This window comes from Cajanus cajan, chromosome 2 (assembly GCF_000230855.2).
Source record: "Cajanus cajan strain Asha chromosome 2, NIPB_CcT2T_4, whole genome shotgun sequence".
Lineage (NCBI taxonomy): Eukaryota > Viridiplantae > Streptophyta > Magnoliopsida > Fabales > Fabaceae > Cajanus > Cajanus cajan.
Window position 1 is genome coordinate 72,979,228 of NC_138518.1, and position 14,607 is coordinate 72,993,834.

At 35.4% G+C, this 14,607-nt stretch overlaps 2 protein-coding genes across 5 annotated transcripts; one reads left to right on the forward strand and one right to left on the reverse strand.

Moving 5' to 3' along the window:
* Positions 1-1,018: 1,018 nt before the first annotated feature.
* LOC109803383 (26S proteasome non-ATPase regulatory subunit 1 homolog A) lies at positions 1,019-7,205 on the reverse strand. The gene is made up of 13 exons (XM_020364928.3): positions 6,868-7,205; positions 6,317-6,386; positions 5,911-6,016; positions 5,634-5,745; positions 5,380-5,548; positions 4,466-4,944; positions 4,220-4,355; positions 3,874-4,122; positions 3,572-3,792; positions 3,236-3,494; positions 2,890-3,122; positions 2,297-2,819; positions 1,019-1,759 (listed from the first exon to the last, which is right to left on the reverse strand). The coding sequence occupies exons 1-13, from the start codon at positions 7,011-7,013 to the stop codon at positions 1,433-1,435; spliced, it is 3,030 nt and encodes a 1,009-aa protein (XP_020220517.1). The 5' UTR covers positions 7,014-7,205; the 3' UTR covers positions 1,019-1,432.
* A 2,696-nt stretch (positions 7,206-9,901) lies between these two features.
* LOC109804299 (receptor protein kinase TMK1) lies at positions 9,902-14,006 on the forward strand. Of its 4 annotated transcripts, none has more exons than XR_003804506.2 (3): positions 9,902-12,369; positions 12,860-13,478; positions 13,727-14,006. XR_003804506.2 is itself a non-coding variant. In XM_020366109.3 (2 exons), the coding sequence occupies exons 1-2, from the start codon at positions 10,110-10,112 to the stop codon at positions 13,369-13,371; spliced, it is 2,772 nt and encodes a 923-aa protein (XP_020221698.1). In that variant the 5' UTR covers positions 9,902-10,109; the 3' UTR covers positions 13,372-13,524. The 4 variants fall into 4 exon arrangements, 1 of the variants encoding a protein (XP_020221698.1); XR_003804507.2 differs by having other exon boundaries at positions 13,744-14,006; XR_014431784.1 differs by having other exon boundaries at positions 13,826-14,006.
* The last annotated feature ends 601 nt before the right edge of the window (positions 14,007-14,607 follow it).

Below are 14,607 nucleotides of genomic sequence, written 5' to 3' on the forward strand. Positions count from 1 at the left end.
ACAGTTTTTAGTATTCATCCAACTTTGATGAGCTTTATTTTGTAATGTGAATGTGGCGTTTTCAATATATGAAAATGTTTAGTATATAGGTAGAACACAAGTCACAGCAGACAAACGACAAAGAATATGTTCGTGTATTAGTTATTGAAAAATGACTATCAACCATTAAAGTATAACATGGTTGATAATAGATAATTTTGTTCTTTAAAGTCATTCTTTAAATAAATCACAATAATTCGAAAAATTAATACTTAGCTTCCGGTTAGAAGATACCCTATTTACCAAAAAAATTACCACCACAATAGTAAGTCATCTTTGTAAATCAGGTAATAACTGTGTTTTTATACCATTTTCATACAACATACTAGATAATAAAATAAAAATTCCTCATTAAAATGCATTCCCTTTATCTTTACTTCGCTATGTAAGAAAAGTGTCAAAAGTGCATATGAATTTCGATGAGAAAAGAACCAGAAGTCTGAAGTAGTAATAGAAAACAATAGAGGCAGTGAACCAGAAAAGGAAGAGGAATACGACAATTCGCTGAGAAAACATTTCGAGTTTAGAAGATGATAGAGTTGACTATATAAACACAACATGAAAGCAGTAGTTTTCTTTTGACAAGTGTTAATATAGCACGTCCGACTTAAAAATGAAAATAAAAGAATGAAGTTATCAATATTCTAAATATAGTATTTGCAATAAACATTTTCAATTCATTGATTCTTTAGGAACTGCTTTTAGAATAGAGTAATCCTTAGTGCTTGTAGTTACAATTAATTGAAAACTTATAATGTATTAAAATTACAAGGCAGTGTTAAAATCATTATATTACAATCAAGTTACCCACTAATATCTGATATATGCATTACGTCAATGAAACAAGAGATGTACTTTTATAAATTGACCAAATTTAACCCAATTCCTTCTGATTGCACGACTACCCATAACCATTAATATTAACAAGAGACGTGAGCATGAACTCTATCAGAAATTCGTGATTGCTAGCTTATAAAAGTAAAACACGAAAGATTAACAACTTTTTAAAGAGAAAGAAACTCTTTAACAGTGTCACTACCCTACAAATAGAATCCTTGGCCTCCATTTGGTGACCACAAATTGGACAAGTTCAAAAACAAATCGGATACGATAAAATGAACACATTAACACAGCAGATTGGCCGCACGCCGCTTCTGCGCCCCACTTTCAAAATATTTAGTAAGAATCAGATCACATATTAAGTACATAATTGGAGCAAAGACCACAACCAGTGCATTAAGTATAAAAATGAAATTCCAAGCCCCATAACTCGACTTCAAGTGGGTCTCACAGAGCACAAGACTTTAACCATTCAGGTAGCTACTCTCCTCGGAATACCCAATTTTCGTAAGCACCATCATATATATTTGAACTATTCGAATCACGAACAAACTCATGAGGTGTATTCAAACGGTTGAGGAGGTTGAGGTTCCTCGTCCACCGCCATAGCTGATGAAGAACTCTGCAATCCTGTTGCTGACCCACCAGCAGCCGACGTGGTAGATGAGGGTGTATCGGTTAAAGCAAGCACTTCTGGCTCAGTAGGACGCAAGTCTTTCAGAAGCACAAATCCTGAAGGTGCCAACTTAACTGGAACGTATCTGCTATCCTGCAAAAACTTGATAAACTTCTCCTGCGCAGGAACCACCCTTGCAGGATTAGTCAGAATCTCAAAAGATGCCTCGGGCTCTGATTTCTTCTCCGTTGTTGGGCTATCAACCTTCAAAAAAATTAAATTTGAAAAAAGTCATCAAACATAAAAACACGGGATGTGACAACTCATAAGCTAACAAAATATTGTAATCAATACTTCGTGTAAATATCAATTTTGTATTAAAGAAAAATTTCTACTATAAATTCCCACACGCAAAAATAAAATAAATAACAGCCAACAGCTTTCGGGGACTGTTTGAAATCCAGATCAAATCACAGCCAAGTTACTTTAACTAGCAATTTAGCTACCTTCCCCCTCCTTACATGCATACCAAGTCTTAGACCTACTTTATAACCACCAAAAAATATAACATCAGTAACACAACTGCAATCCACAATCACTATTCCATCTACTTCAAAATAGACATAATATTAGTCATATAAACTAAAAAATAGCAACATATAATTTAGAGCAGGGGTAATCGGTACCCACCATGCGAACCTTACCCTTTCCTTCCTATGTTCCAAGTCTTTTAAATAGTGCCTCGAATTCAAAAAGATCCAAGGAAAGCTTTCATTAATTAATAAAAAAAAAACGCATTACCTGCATTGAGTCTCCATCCTTCTCAACAGATGACTTTCCTTTTCCACCACTAGGTGCAGCTGATGTAGAGTCAGGAGCAGATGAAACTTCAGCATTTGCCTTCTGTTCTTCAGCTTTCTTATTAGCCCTAGCTTTAGCCTTAGCTGATGTTGACAGAACAGCAGTGGGAAGTTTCACAGTTGAAGTAGTGGTTGGAACAGTAGTAGGCTTAGGGTATTCAAAAAGTGAAGGCTTTGCATGTGACAAGAACTCAAACTTCGGAGATTTCAGATCATAGTTCAAACCAATAAAAGCCGTGGGTGAAAAGGCCAAGCTTATAAAATAGATCAGAGGGTACCAATACCAAAACTGGCTGAAAACTGCAAGGCCAACCACTGCAGTAATTTTATCATGTTTTGTCTTAGAAAGTAGCCTTATGGTCACATTTCTGCCACCAGCATCAAGGATTCCGGAGGCTAAAATTGCTCCCATCTTGCTCATGGTATCCTCATGCTTGTCCAGAATAATTTTCTCCAATTGCCGCCTAAAACACAAGCAATGTCAGGAAACAACAAATCTATTTCCACTGTCCAAAATAAATAGTACTTCCTTACCTAAATGTTCCAACACGTGAGTCACTAGCTTCACTGATCTGAACCATGACCATAGCCATTGCTATAAGGGCACCTTGACGTACAAAATCAACAACATCTGATGTCAAAGGCTCCAATAACGAGATAGCCTCACTGAGACCTGTACCCGCACAGGAAATACCCACAGCAAGAGCTGCTCCATATCTAACATGTGGGTTGTAAGACTCTGACAAAAGGGAAACTATTCGTGGAGTCTGCAATAACACAACATTGCAAATATCAACAAAATATCCACACAAAAGAACAACACAACCAAAAAAAAGCAATTCAGAACAAGGGAACATAAAATGAAAAGGACAGAACTAACCTGCTCTGGATCAGAGTACAACACAAACCCAAGTGCTAGAACAGCAGTCCTCCTGACATCATCACTCACATCAGACACAGCAAAGTGCAGTAACTGGCGAATGGCCTTATTGTTTGCTGTTCCCCTATATGCCAAGGCCAACGCATACATGCCACCATAACGCAATATTGGATCTTGATCCCGGGTCATCTGCTCAATCAAAGTGTCTGCATCTTCTTCTCTTCCGTAAACTGTAAGAGCTATTCCCAATGCTAGCCCCCTGAAACATTGAACAATCATAAATATCAAAGCAAACGAGGCCACAGTTTCACACCCTGTCCAGTGGAACACCTTTACCTAATAATCTTTTCATGTTGTGTTTCATGGGCATAAGTGAGCATCTCATTCGCCTTGTCACTGCCAGTTCCGACCATGAGTAAGCCCATACTTATACCAGCAGCCTCACCAGCAACAGCACTATCAGTGTAGAGAACATTTTTTATTTCTTCATAAATATCCTCATCAGCAGTCCCTAGGGATGCCAATCCAAGACCTAAACATGCACCATGTTGAATAACCTGCCCATGAAACTTGTGTTAAATATAACAATATCTTATTTCTTGTTCTGCAGAAAGAACATAAGCATTATTTATGAGCACCTCAACAGTAGTACTGCGCAGGCTATCACGAAGAAATTGTTTGATGCCCTCTCCATGATTAGCATGAATAAGTCCAAGGGCATAGAGAGCACCGCCTTCTGAGTATGGACTACCACCACCTCCAGTCCCACCCTGAGGTAAGTAGGGTGCCATTAGTGACCTTCCCTGCTGCAAATGACCTCTATGGATAACACCAAGACCAGCTGTTGCGCTAAATTTGGCCCAATTAGTAGCTCTGCTCAACCAATCCTAAAATTTTCAAGTGACAAAATTCTTAAGGATGCAAAGCAATCAAAATGCATGGGAAACCATAGGGGGAGGGGATAAAGATAAAATAATAACTGACCAAATTTTCCCTGAGGAAAGTATCCACAGTTGTTCCAGCATGCATTATTGCATTGGCATATATTGTAGCACTATGACAGACACTATTCCTCATCTCCACAGACTGCTTTATTGTCTTTAGAATAAGGAGGTCGGATCTAAATTCAAATTAAAGCATAGCAGTATAAGAACAAATAATACATCAGTGAGACTAAATCCAACAAAGAAATAACAATATGCTATAACATGACCATAGAAATAGCCTCACTTGTTATGACTGTAAAGGAATTGCAGAGTCAACTGTATTGAAGTTTCCCCAGACAAAATTCCCTTTATTTTGTTTAACCTCTCAGCATACATGGTTTCCATTGGATCCTCGGGTACATTAACTGTAGGTGTAGAAGTGGAATCACCATCTGTCATTTGAACATCATCCTGTCCAGTTGCACTTGCATTTTCAGCAGAAGCTGTCTCACTGGGCTTTGGCTGTGCAGATTCTGAAGGCTGGGACTTAGGTGCTGAAAGGCGATCTCTAACATTTAGAAGAAAAGCTTGGTGCTCATTCTCTACCAAGTCAAAAGCTATTTGGAATGCCAAAAGAGCATCATCTTTGTTTTCAGAACGTAAAAGCTTCTCTAATATGCTTGCAACACCCTCTGGCTCATCCAAGAACATAAGACATTGGCAAATGCTCAGATAATCTGGTGAAGGAAGCTTTTGAAATACTTTAACAAGGAGACGCAGGACCTGAACAAAAAGAACAAGGATCAATGTAAACCTTCTGTCATAATCACTATTGTTAAAAAGTATTTATCACATTGTGTAGTTTGCAAGTCATCCCACAAGCCAATGAGTAGTCAAAGAACAAATTTGATCCATTCCTACGATTTTTTTTAGTTTCATTTCGGATAGTACTAATCAGACTCCTTGATAGTGTAAAGCCATCCAGTGGCCAAATATTCATCTCATTTGAGTACACTACACAATTGATAAAGATGTAATATTCCAATTAAGAATTAAATCCCAGAGGGATATTTTGCAGATAAATAAAACCATAACCCATCTTTATAGAATACAACCCTACAACTAAATTTGAAAGGTGGTGTAAGGAAATGAAAATACCACCAGAGACATACTGTGTATAGAACTTAAATACAACCAGAAAATCTTCATTTCCCTTACCTCCTGTCTGTACTCTCTAAGGTTCACAAAGGAATGAGAGACATAAATGCAGTAAGATAGAGTTCCTTGAACGTTGTCACTCCTTGTAATTGCCTCCTCTAGTTTATCTAATCTCCTGCATTCTATAGCAGTTCCCATAGCTTGTTGGTATTTTCCATCCACAATACACCTAAATTAGGAAAAAGCAACAAAAAAGTGAGGGATGTCCGAGAAATAAGATAAAGAAACCAGAAGAATGATTATGGCTCACATACTTATCCAACAGTCTCTCCACAATTGCTTCCAACCTTGGATCCACTTTGATTGATTCATCACTTGACTCGGCTGCCTTAGACTTAAGACTAGCATATTCATCTATGGCTTTAGCTGAAGATAAAAGTAAAAAAAACAAAATCAAAATGACATTTGGAACTTATAATGGCATGAGTAATCCGTGTTAGGTATATCAACAGACGGCAAGTTTTACATTGCCTTCAGAGGGCCATAAAACTGTCATCAAAAAGAAAAACAAAATCAGATTATAACTCTTACCTAGAAGAGTGTGCACATAGTCAGAATCCTCTGAAACATCAAACAGAGGACCAGCTCCAAGGGCATAAGATAACGAATCATTAAGTTCCCCCAAGTAATAAAAGACCTGAAAAGATTGAGGAGTGAAGCAACATCAGATCATAAAAAACGAGCTATGAAACAAACATCAGAATCTGGGAATAAAATTTTATGCCACTGGGAAAAAATGTACGTCCTTTGGTGACTGCTTCAAAAGTATACTAATATGGAAAAATAGAGAAAAGCCAATACTTATTTCTTATATCTCAAATCTCAAATATTATGAAAAGTGAACCATCTCAAACACAATTATTTCAAAAACAAAAAGGATATCACATGAATTAGCAATAGAAGATGCCAGTACAAATAATTAACACAACACAAATACCTTTGATACAAGAAGGGCAGCAAGTTGTCTTTGATGTTGATCAAACTCCTCATCTTCATGCAAACTCTCGCTGTTCAAAACATATCAAACACACACAGGTTCAATCCTCTACATTCCCATTTCTAACCACGCACACCAAAGATTTAATTCAACCAAGCAACAATCATCAAGCCAAATAAAGACCAAAATTAATAACAAAGTTTACAAATTGCAGCACAAACAAGATTCAGCTAAAACTATTTCCCTTGATTGAGAAGCCATGCTTTCAAGACCACACATTGAATCATGGATTTTTACCACTAAATGCATAAGGGAAGTGAGTTACTACACGAATGCAACGGATCCCCGGCACATTAAATTTGACTACTAAACCGTAATTAAAACAAAAAACAAACCAATTAAACAGTTTTTCATCTTCATTACTTACAAATATACTCATAGAAGCTAAAAGGGCGTATCAATTGAAACCATAATACTTTCACCAAAACAACGCAAAACCCAAATCCAAAGAGGCAAAACGCAGAGATCGAGAGAAAAAGGAAAATGCGCACATCTTTGGGAGACTGGTGGAGATCTCGGGCCAGAAAGTGTCGACCAAGTTGTTGAGGTTGGAAAGAGCGTGAAGCTTGAGGGAGATATGAGGCTCGTTCAGCATCGCCAGCATCCCACCAGCGGAACTCACCAAAGTCGTCGCCATGGTTGTGCGAAGAGGAAGTGAATTTCAGAGTTGGAGGAAGAATTGGAATAGCTAGGGTTAGGGTTAGGGTTTGGGTTTGGGACTTAACGGAACTGGCGATCTCGGAAGGATGAAGAACTAAGAAGGAATTGAGAAAGGGTTTGGTTTGTATGTGTACTTTGCCTTTGTATATTACGACTTTGGAGCATCTTCAATTCTTATTCAACACGAAATGGATCATTTTCTCTATTTCTATAAAATATCAATTCTCCCTTCCTTCTCTTTTTTATTCCAAACACACAATTAATTAATTTCGGCAACTCATGTTTAAAAATATTTAAATATTGGTTTCTTTTTTTTTTTTTTAAAGAAGATTTCATCATATTCAAAATTTAGATTCTAGGGAAAAAACTGGATACCTTATATTTTTTTCTTAAATATGTTTTTATTTATGTCAAATAAATGAGTTTTAATTTTAATTTCTATAAAAAAATATCTTTTAGAAATTTGAAATTATTATTTTTTATTGTGTAAAGTGAGAAATTTTTTATTTTAATCCTTATAAAATATTTTTTTAGTTTTCTTTTCTCTAAAATTTAAGCTCGTTGTTTTTTTTAAATAATATTTTAAACTAAATAACAATATTTGTTTAAAAATTTATAAATAAAAAAATTCTACTCACATACTCACTTAGTAACACAATTCTTATAGGTGTTATTTAATATAGTCATTTAACCTTATGATAAATTCATAAGTAAAAAATAGGATCACATAGACCGGACTTTGCAATAAAAAATAATATAAACCAAAAATAATAATTTTTAATTTTATAAAAATGAATAACTAAAAAATATATATAGACTAAAATTAAAATTTGTTAGTTTTAAAAAAAAATCAATAATTAAATATGAAAAGACTTAAAAAAAATATGCATGCTTAAAAATAAATAATAAAGTAAATGTATGAGTCATAAAAAACTTAAATACTGTGAAAAGATTATATTAAATTAATATAAAAAATTCCAAACATTATTACTTTAATTTCTAAAACAAAAATTGTTAAATTAATTTTATTGTTTTACATGTAGTAGGAAGGTTGTTTTCGTTCCTTATCTTTCCAAACTCAAAATTTGTTATTATATATATCTTTAAGTAATAAAGATTTTGAAACAAAAAAATTGAAATCAAAATTTAATTAGCTAATTAATACCTAAAAAAGAAAATTAGTAAATGAAAAGATGATAAACAATAACTTAAATTATGTAATTTGTGCAAACATTAGTTATTATAATTGTGAAAATAAAATAATAATGGAATTTAATTTACTAAAATACCCTAATTTGATAGATTTTTTAAGGAAAAAACTACTCCAACATTAACAATTTTATATAATAAGATGAAATTTTCTTTTGAGTTAGGTAGCAATAACTTTTTATTATATATAATTTTCATTTCCTTAATTAAAAAGGTATAACTTGTGACTTTTGTTATTCAAAATGTTAATATATAATATAAGAAAATCTCCATGTTACAAAGGGAATATTAAATTAGAAATTGTTATTTAGCTTTCAAGTCTTTTAAGTTCAATAATATTTATAGAATGCCTAAGAATTTTTATTTTTCAAGAATTTGGTAGGAAAAAAGTTTCAACCACTCACCATAGTGAACCAGTGCTTTACGAGGTGAAAGGCTAAGAAACCAAAACGGAAGACATTTAGTGCTTTTATTTAAACTCATCTCAATAAAAAAATAGTGGGTAGTTAAAGGCTTTTACAATTTTTTTCATTTAATTTTTTATTATTTTTATTTAAAAGATTAAAATTATTTCTAATAAAGTGTATAAAAAACATGAAATCCTCATTATATATAGATAGACATACATTATTTTCTATATTATTTCCATTCTAATGGGAACATATCTCTTATTAAATATATCATGTATTCGTATTGCCACATTTGTATCGTTCCCTTGTGATTTGTTTTTTTAGTTGATTGCAGTATAACTATTTTTTTTTTTCAACTTGTAAACCAAAAAATATAATAAACAAAGTGAAAAGTTAACTTATAAATTACCATATTTTGAATTTACCATTCTTATAAGACTCCAAAGTGAATAATCGCATACAACAACACTATAATGGTTTGTACACTCTAGGAAAAATATGTTAAAGATATATCTTTAGAGTTTAATTATAATTATAATAACGTCAATGACTTGGTGGTTGAGTTACATGTAGCCCTTATATGAGATACTAGAGGTAAAAAATTTAATAAAAATTTACGAATAAAAATCTTAATTTGATCAGATTCGACATATTGTTCATGTGGGAAACTTTTGGCTTCAAATTTAAATTTTTTTAACAATTTTTGGTGTTTGACGGTAATAAATTAATATTAAGTTTGTTTTTAGAAATACATTTTACTTAAAAATGAAAAATTACATTAAGTACTTTATGTTAAGTTTTATTATAAACTTTTATTCCAAATATAAATATTTTTAGTTCAAATCTAATTTTAACGTAAAGCAATTTTACAAAATTAAAATCACCTAAAATTAATTTTATAAATGTCTACTATTATAGGAAAGTTTAGCTAGTCGTGCATGGTTGAAATAATTATACTCAAACTATTTTGATCTATGAATGAAAGTTCTTATTTAAAGTAAACACTATTTTTACATTTCAATTAAAAAATTCCTTTTCTACTAATAGACAATAGATTCCAGCATAATTAATAATTTTATATTTAAAAGGTGATGATAACAAATAAAAAAAAAAAGAAAAAAGAAGGGAGGGATTAATAATAAGAATAGCACGTAGTGTTGAAGTTAATTACTACAAAGATTACGTGAGTGGGATAGGAAGATGCAATGCAAACCATTGATTGTGAAAGATCCAAAGACACACACATGCATGTCTCCCCCACCATTTTCTCCCTTACCCAAACAAAAAGAAAAACAACCTCTGCACTTTTGTTTCTGTTTTTCGATTTCGTTTTCTTCGTTGGGAGGGTCTTCCTCCGGCTCCTCCCCCTCCTGAAATACCATGTGAACACCTTCCCCCTTAAACCCTTGGCGTGTTTCTTCCCCTTGCATGCTTTCTGTTTTTCTCCAACCAAAATGGTGAAACCTGCATTGGGTTTTGGGGGTTCCTTGATATATGGCCTCGTCTTCCTAGTTGTCTCAGCCACGTGTCAAGACGCTGAGGTCATGGAAATTCTGAAGAACTCCATCAACGCCTCCCTTACCTTCCAATGGACAGGTCCAGATGTATGCAAATGGAGGCACGTTGAATGTGATTCATCAAGACGCGTGGTGGCTATTCAGATTGGGAACCAGAACCTTCGGGGATCTCTCCCCAAGGAGCTTGCGAAGCTAACCGCGTTGGTACATTTCGAGTGCCAAAGCAACACTCTCTCAGGGCCATTCCCCTACCTCTCTAAATCCCTGCAGAAGTTGATAATCCATGACAACCAGTTCAGCTTCATCCCCGGCGATTTCTTCAAGGGCATGAGCAATCTGCAAGAGGTGAGAATCGATGACAACCCTTTCTCTCAATGGCACATTCCCCAAACTCTCAGCGATTGTGTTGCACTCCAAACTTTCAGTGCTCAGAGTGCTGGCCTTGTGGGCACAATCCCTGACTTCTTCGGGAAAAATGGCCCCTTCGCAGGTTTGGTTCTTTTGGCCTTGTCTGATAATTTCCTAGAAGGTCCTTTGCCTGCAAGCCTCTCCGGTAGTTCAATAGAAAACCTTTTGGTGAATGGACAGAATAGCGTGTCTAAGCTAAATGGAACTCTTGCTGTCTTACAAAACATGAGATCCTTGAGGATGGTTTGGGCTAATGGTAACTCATTCACGGGTCCTATACCTGACATGTCACACCATGATCAACTTGTTTATGTGAATCTAAGGGATAACCAGTTGACTGGTGTTGTTCCACCCTCCCTAGCAGCTCTTCCAAGTCTCAAGTTTGTGAACTTAACCAATAACCTTCTTCAAGGGTCCCCTCCAAGGTTTAAATTTGGTGTAGGAGTTGACAATAACATGGATAGAGGGAGGAATCAATATTGCACAAACGTGCCGGGGCAGCCATGTAGTCCTATTGTGAATGCTTTGCTATCAGCTGTTGCACCTTTGGGTTATCCTCTCAAGCTTGCTCAGAGTTGGCAGGGTAATGATCCTTGTGCTAATAAATGGGCTGGTATAATTTGCTCTGGTGGAAACATTTCAGTTATTAACTTTCAGAACATGGGTTTGACTGGCACTATTTCTCCATCTTTTGCTAGCTTCACTTTTATGACAAAGTTGCTTCTTTCTAACAATGCTCTCACTGGTACCATACCACGTGAGCTTGCTACTTTGCCCCTTCTGCAAGAGTTGGATGTTTCAAACAATCATTTGTATGGTAAAGTACCATCATTCCGTAAAGAAGTGTCTGTTAAGGTAGATGGGAATCATGATATTGGAAAGAATAAACCAACTGTGATTGACTCAGGTTCTAATAAAGATAATGCTGATGGTAGCAACCATGGTAGCAGCAATAATGCTGGAGTCATTGTTGTAATTATAGTGGTGGTTGCTATTGTTCTTGTTACCGGGGTTCTAATACTTTTTAAGTTCGGGGGGAAGTGGAAATATGCGAGGAAAACTAAAAATCCAAGTGGCATCTTGGTTCTTCCTCACTATTATGGGGATGGAAATGCTACGAAGACAACAAGTGGTGGAGGTTATGGGGAAGGAACTACTAGTACATTATTAAGTCCCACAGCTAGTGTTTATCAGGGAGAAGCTGCTAACATGTTAATTTCAATTCAAGTTTTGAGAGAAGTTACCAACAATTTCAGTGAAGAAAACATATTGGGGAAAGGGGGGTTTGGGACTGTATACAAAGGAGAATTGCATGATGGGACGAAAATTGCGGTGAAAAGGATGCAATCAGCAGGGTTGGTGGATGAGAAAGGGTTGAGTGAGTTCACAGCTGAAATTGCAGTGCTTACTAAGGTTAGACACAGAAATTTGGTTGCACTCTTGGGGTTTTGCTTGGATGGAAGTGAGAGACTTCTTGTCTATGAGTACATGCCTCAGGGTGCACTTAGTAAACATTTGATTAACTGGAAAGCTGAAGGGATAAAGCCATTGGAATGGAAGACAAGGCTTAGCATTGCCTTGGATGTTGCTAGAGGTGTTGAATATCTTCATGGTTTGGCACAACAAATTTTCATCCATAGGGATCTCAAACCATCTAATATTTTGCTTGGAGATGATATGCGTGCTAAAGTATCAGATTTTGGATTGGTTCGACTTGCTCCTGAAGGGAAAACCTCATTTCAAACTAGACTTGCTGGAACTTTTGGATACATGGCACCAGAGTATGCAGGTTGTTAGCTACTAGCTAGGCTTTCAAATTCTCTTTTTTACATTTGTGTTCCCTCTCCTTCATAAACAATTATATGCAATGCTTCTTATATCTGACTTTGGTTCTTCTGCATGAAAATGTAACTAAGAAATACTTTAACTGTTTTCGTTTGTGCAATGTGCATATGCAATCACCAATGGCAGACTACAATTTTAAAAAATAAGCCACTTAGCCAATTAACTAGTGACTCTATTCACCAATGATTACAGCGCATGTTTGGTTTTGGGTCAATGATCCACGTTGGCCCTTAAAACCACGTCAAAAAGAGGAAATTGATGGAGAAGCAAGCCCGAGTTACTTTTTGTTGATTTACGTCAGAATATAATTGATGGGTTACCAAACATGCACATAATTTATAGGATGAATAATAGTTGAAATTTTATAACATAAAGTTCATTTTATGGTTCAAATATAAGGCACTAACTTGGAAATTTTGTGAATGATTGGGCAGCCACTGGAAGACTTACAACAAAGGTTGATGTATATAGTTTTGGAGTGATTCTTATGGAAATGATAACCGGAAGGAAAGCACTCGATGATAGTCTGCCAGAAGAGAACATCCATCTTGTTACATGGTTCCGGAAGATGCTACAGAACAAAGATTCATTCCCAACAATCATCGACCAAACAATTGAAGTTGATGAGGAAACCTTAGCCAGCATTAGTACTGTTGCACAGTTAGCAGGGCACTGCTGTGCAAGGGAGCCTTATCAACGTCCTGACATGAGTCATGCAGTGAATGTGTTGTCATCTCTTGTTCAGGTTTGGAAGCCTTCTGAAACAAATGTTGATGACATATATGGAATTGACTTGGATATGACATTACCAGAAGCACTCAAAAGGTGGCAAGATTTTGAAGGAAGTAGCACCACTCAAGAATTAATTTCTCGTTCATCACTGCAACTTAATGGAAATAACACATCTTCAGTTGTAGGTCCCTTTACACCTTCAGATGGACGATGATGTTATATCAATGTAATCACTTATTTTGTCTCCTACTCTACAATATTCCCCCAAACAATACCCTCAGCTTAATGGATTCTTTTATTCAAAAGGAAATAAAAACCCAGGTATTTAAGTTTTGAGCTGCAATAAGATAGAAGTTCTGAATATAGAGTTTATCTTTGTGTTTTTTCCTTTTCAAGGACTTGAATATGATTATAGTAGTACACCATTAGTGCTTGTACCTGCACCTTTCGCAAATGACATTCAAAGAAATTTTGTTCTATTTAACAATAGTAGCATATTTGCAAGTTGCCATAAAACTTGGTATCCATTACTTCTGCCTATACTAATACAAATTACATGTTACTACAAGCTTAATTTCTTGTTAAGGAACCTGTACCTGTTCCGGGTACGACGTGGTCTGACTCCAACTTCGCTCTTCAGTCTTCTTACTTTCCCATCCGGTGCCCAGGTTATACTGAAAGGAGGATATGCTTGCAAACAACACTCCAATGTTCAAGTCAAATATCGGTTCAATACAGATATATTTATGCTATTTATGATGAGACCAGATCCTAATGGACCTTAGTATGTGATTATCAATTATGTAATACGTGATAATCCATGTTTTATTGTGGTTAGACTTAATTATTCATTTATTTTTAATAGTTAATCGGGCAGGTATTCGGCAACACTTAAAATGTTTTGGTGGCTGGGTATTCCGAAAAACATGAATCCTCTTGTCCATAAGCCAAGGTAGCAGTGAGCCTAAAGCTCTACCGGTTATGGTTCGGTGTCTTCGGCTACCTATAGGATTCTAGATATAAGGGAACCAATGATTTGCGACTTTGGTTCTGCACCCTCGGTTTCCTATAGGTTCTAGGCATTCGAGGGTGGTGATGACTACTAGTTGTACCTACTTCTAATGTTGGGTATCAGGGTAACTAAATAATAACAACAAAGATAAAAGATGAGAAAATATAAGGAAAAAAAAAAGACAATAGACACAATGGAAAAATTTTATTATAAGAGAAAATTACACTATATCTAGAGAAAACTCTCAAAATAGGTAAATTAAGGAGAGGAAGATTTGGGATGAGAAGAAGGGAGATCACTAGGCTTTATTTATAGTCTTAGTGGGGTCCAAGTGAGAATGATCCGGATCAACACTACTATTTCTTCTTTGTCATTCCGTACTGCTTATGTTTCTGATAAGTCATATGACAATTGACACCATGTAAACTTATCAGTGTT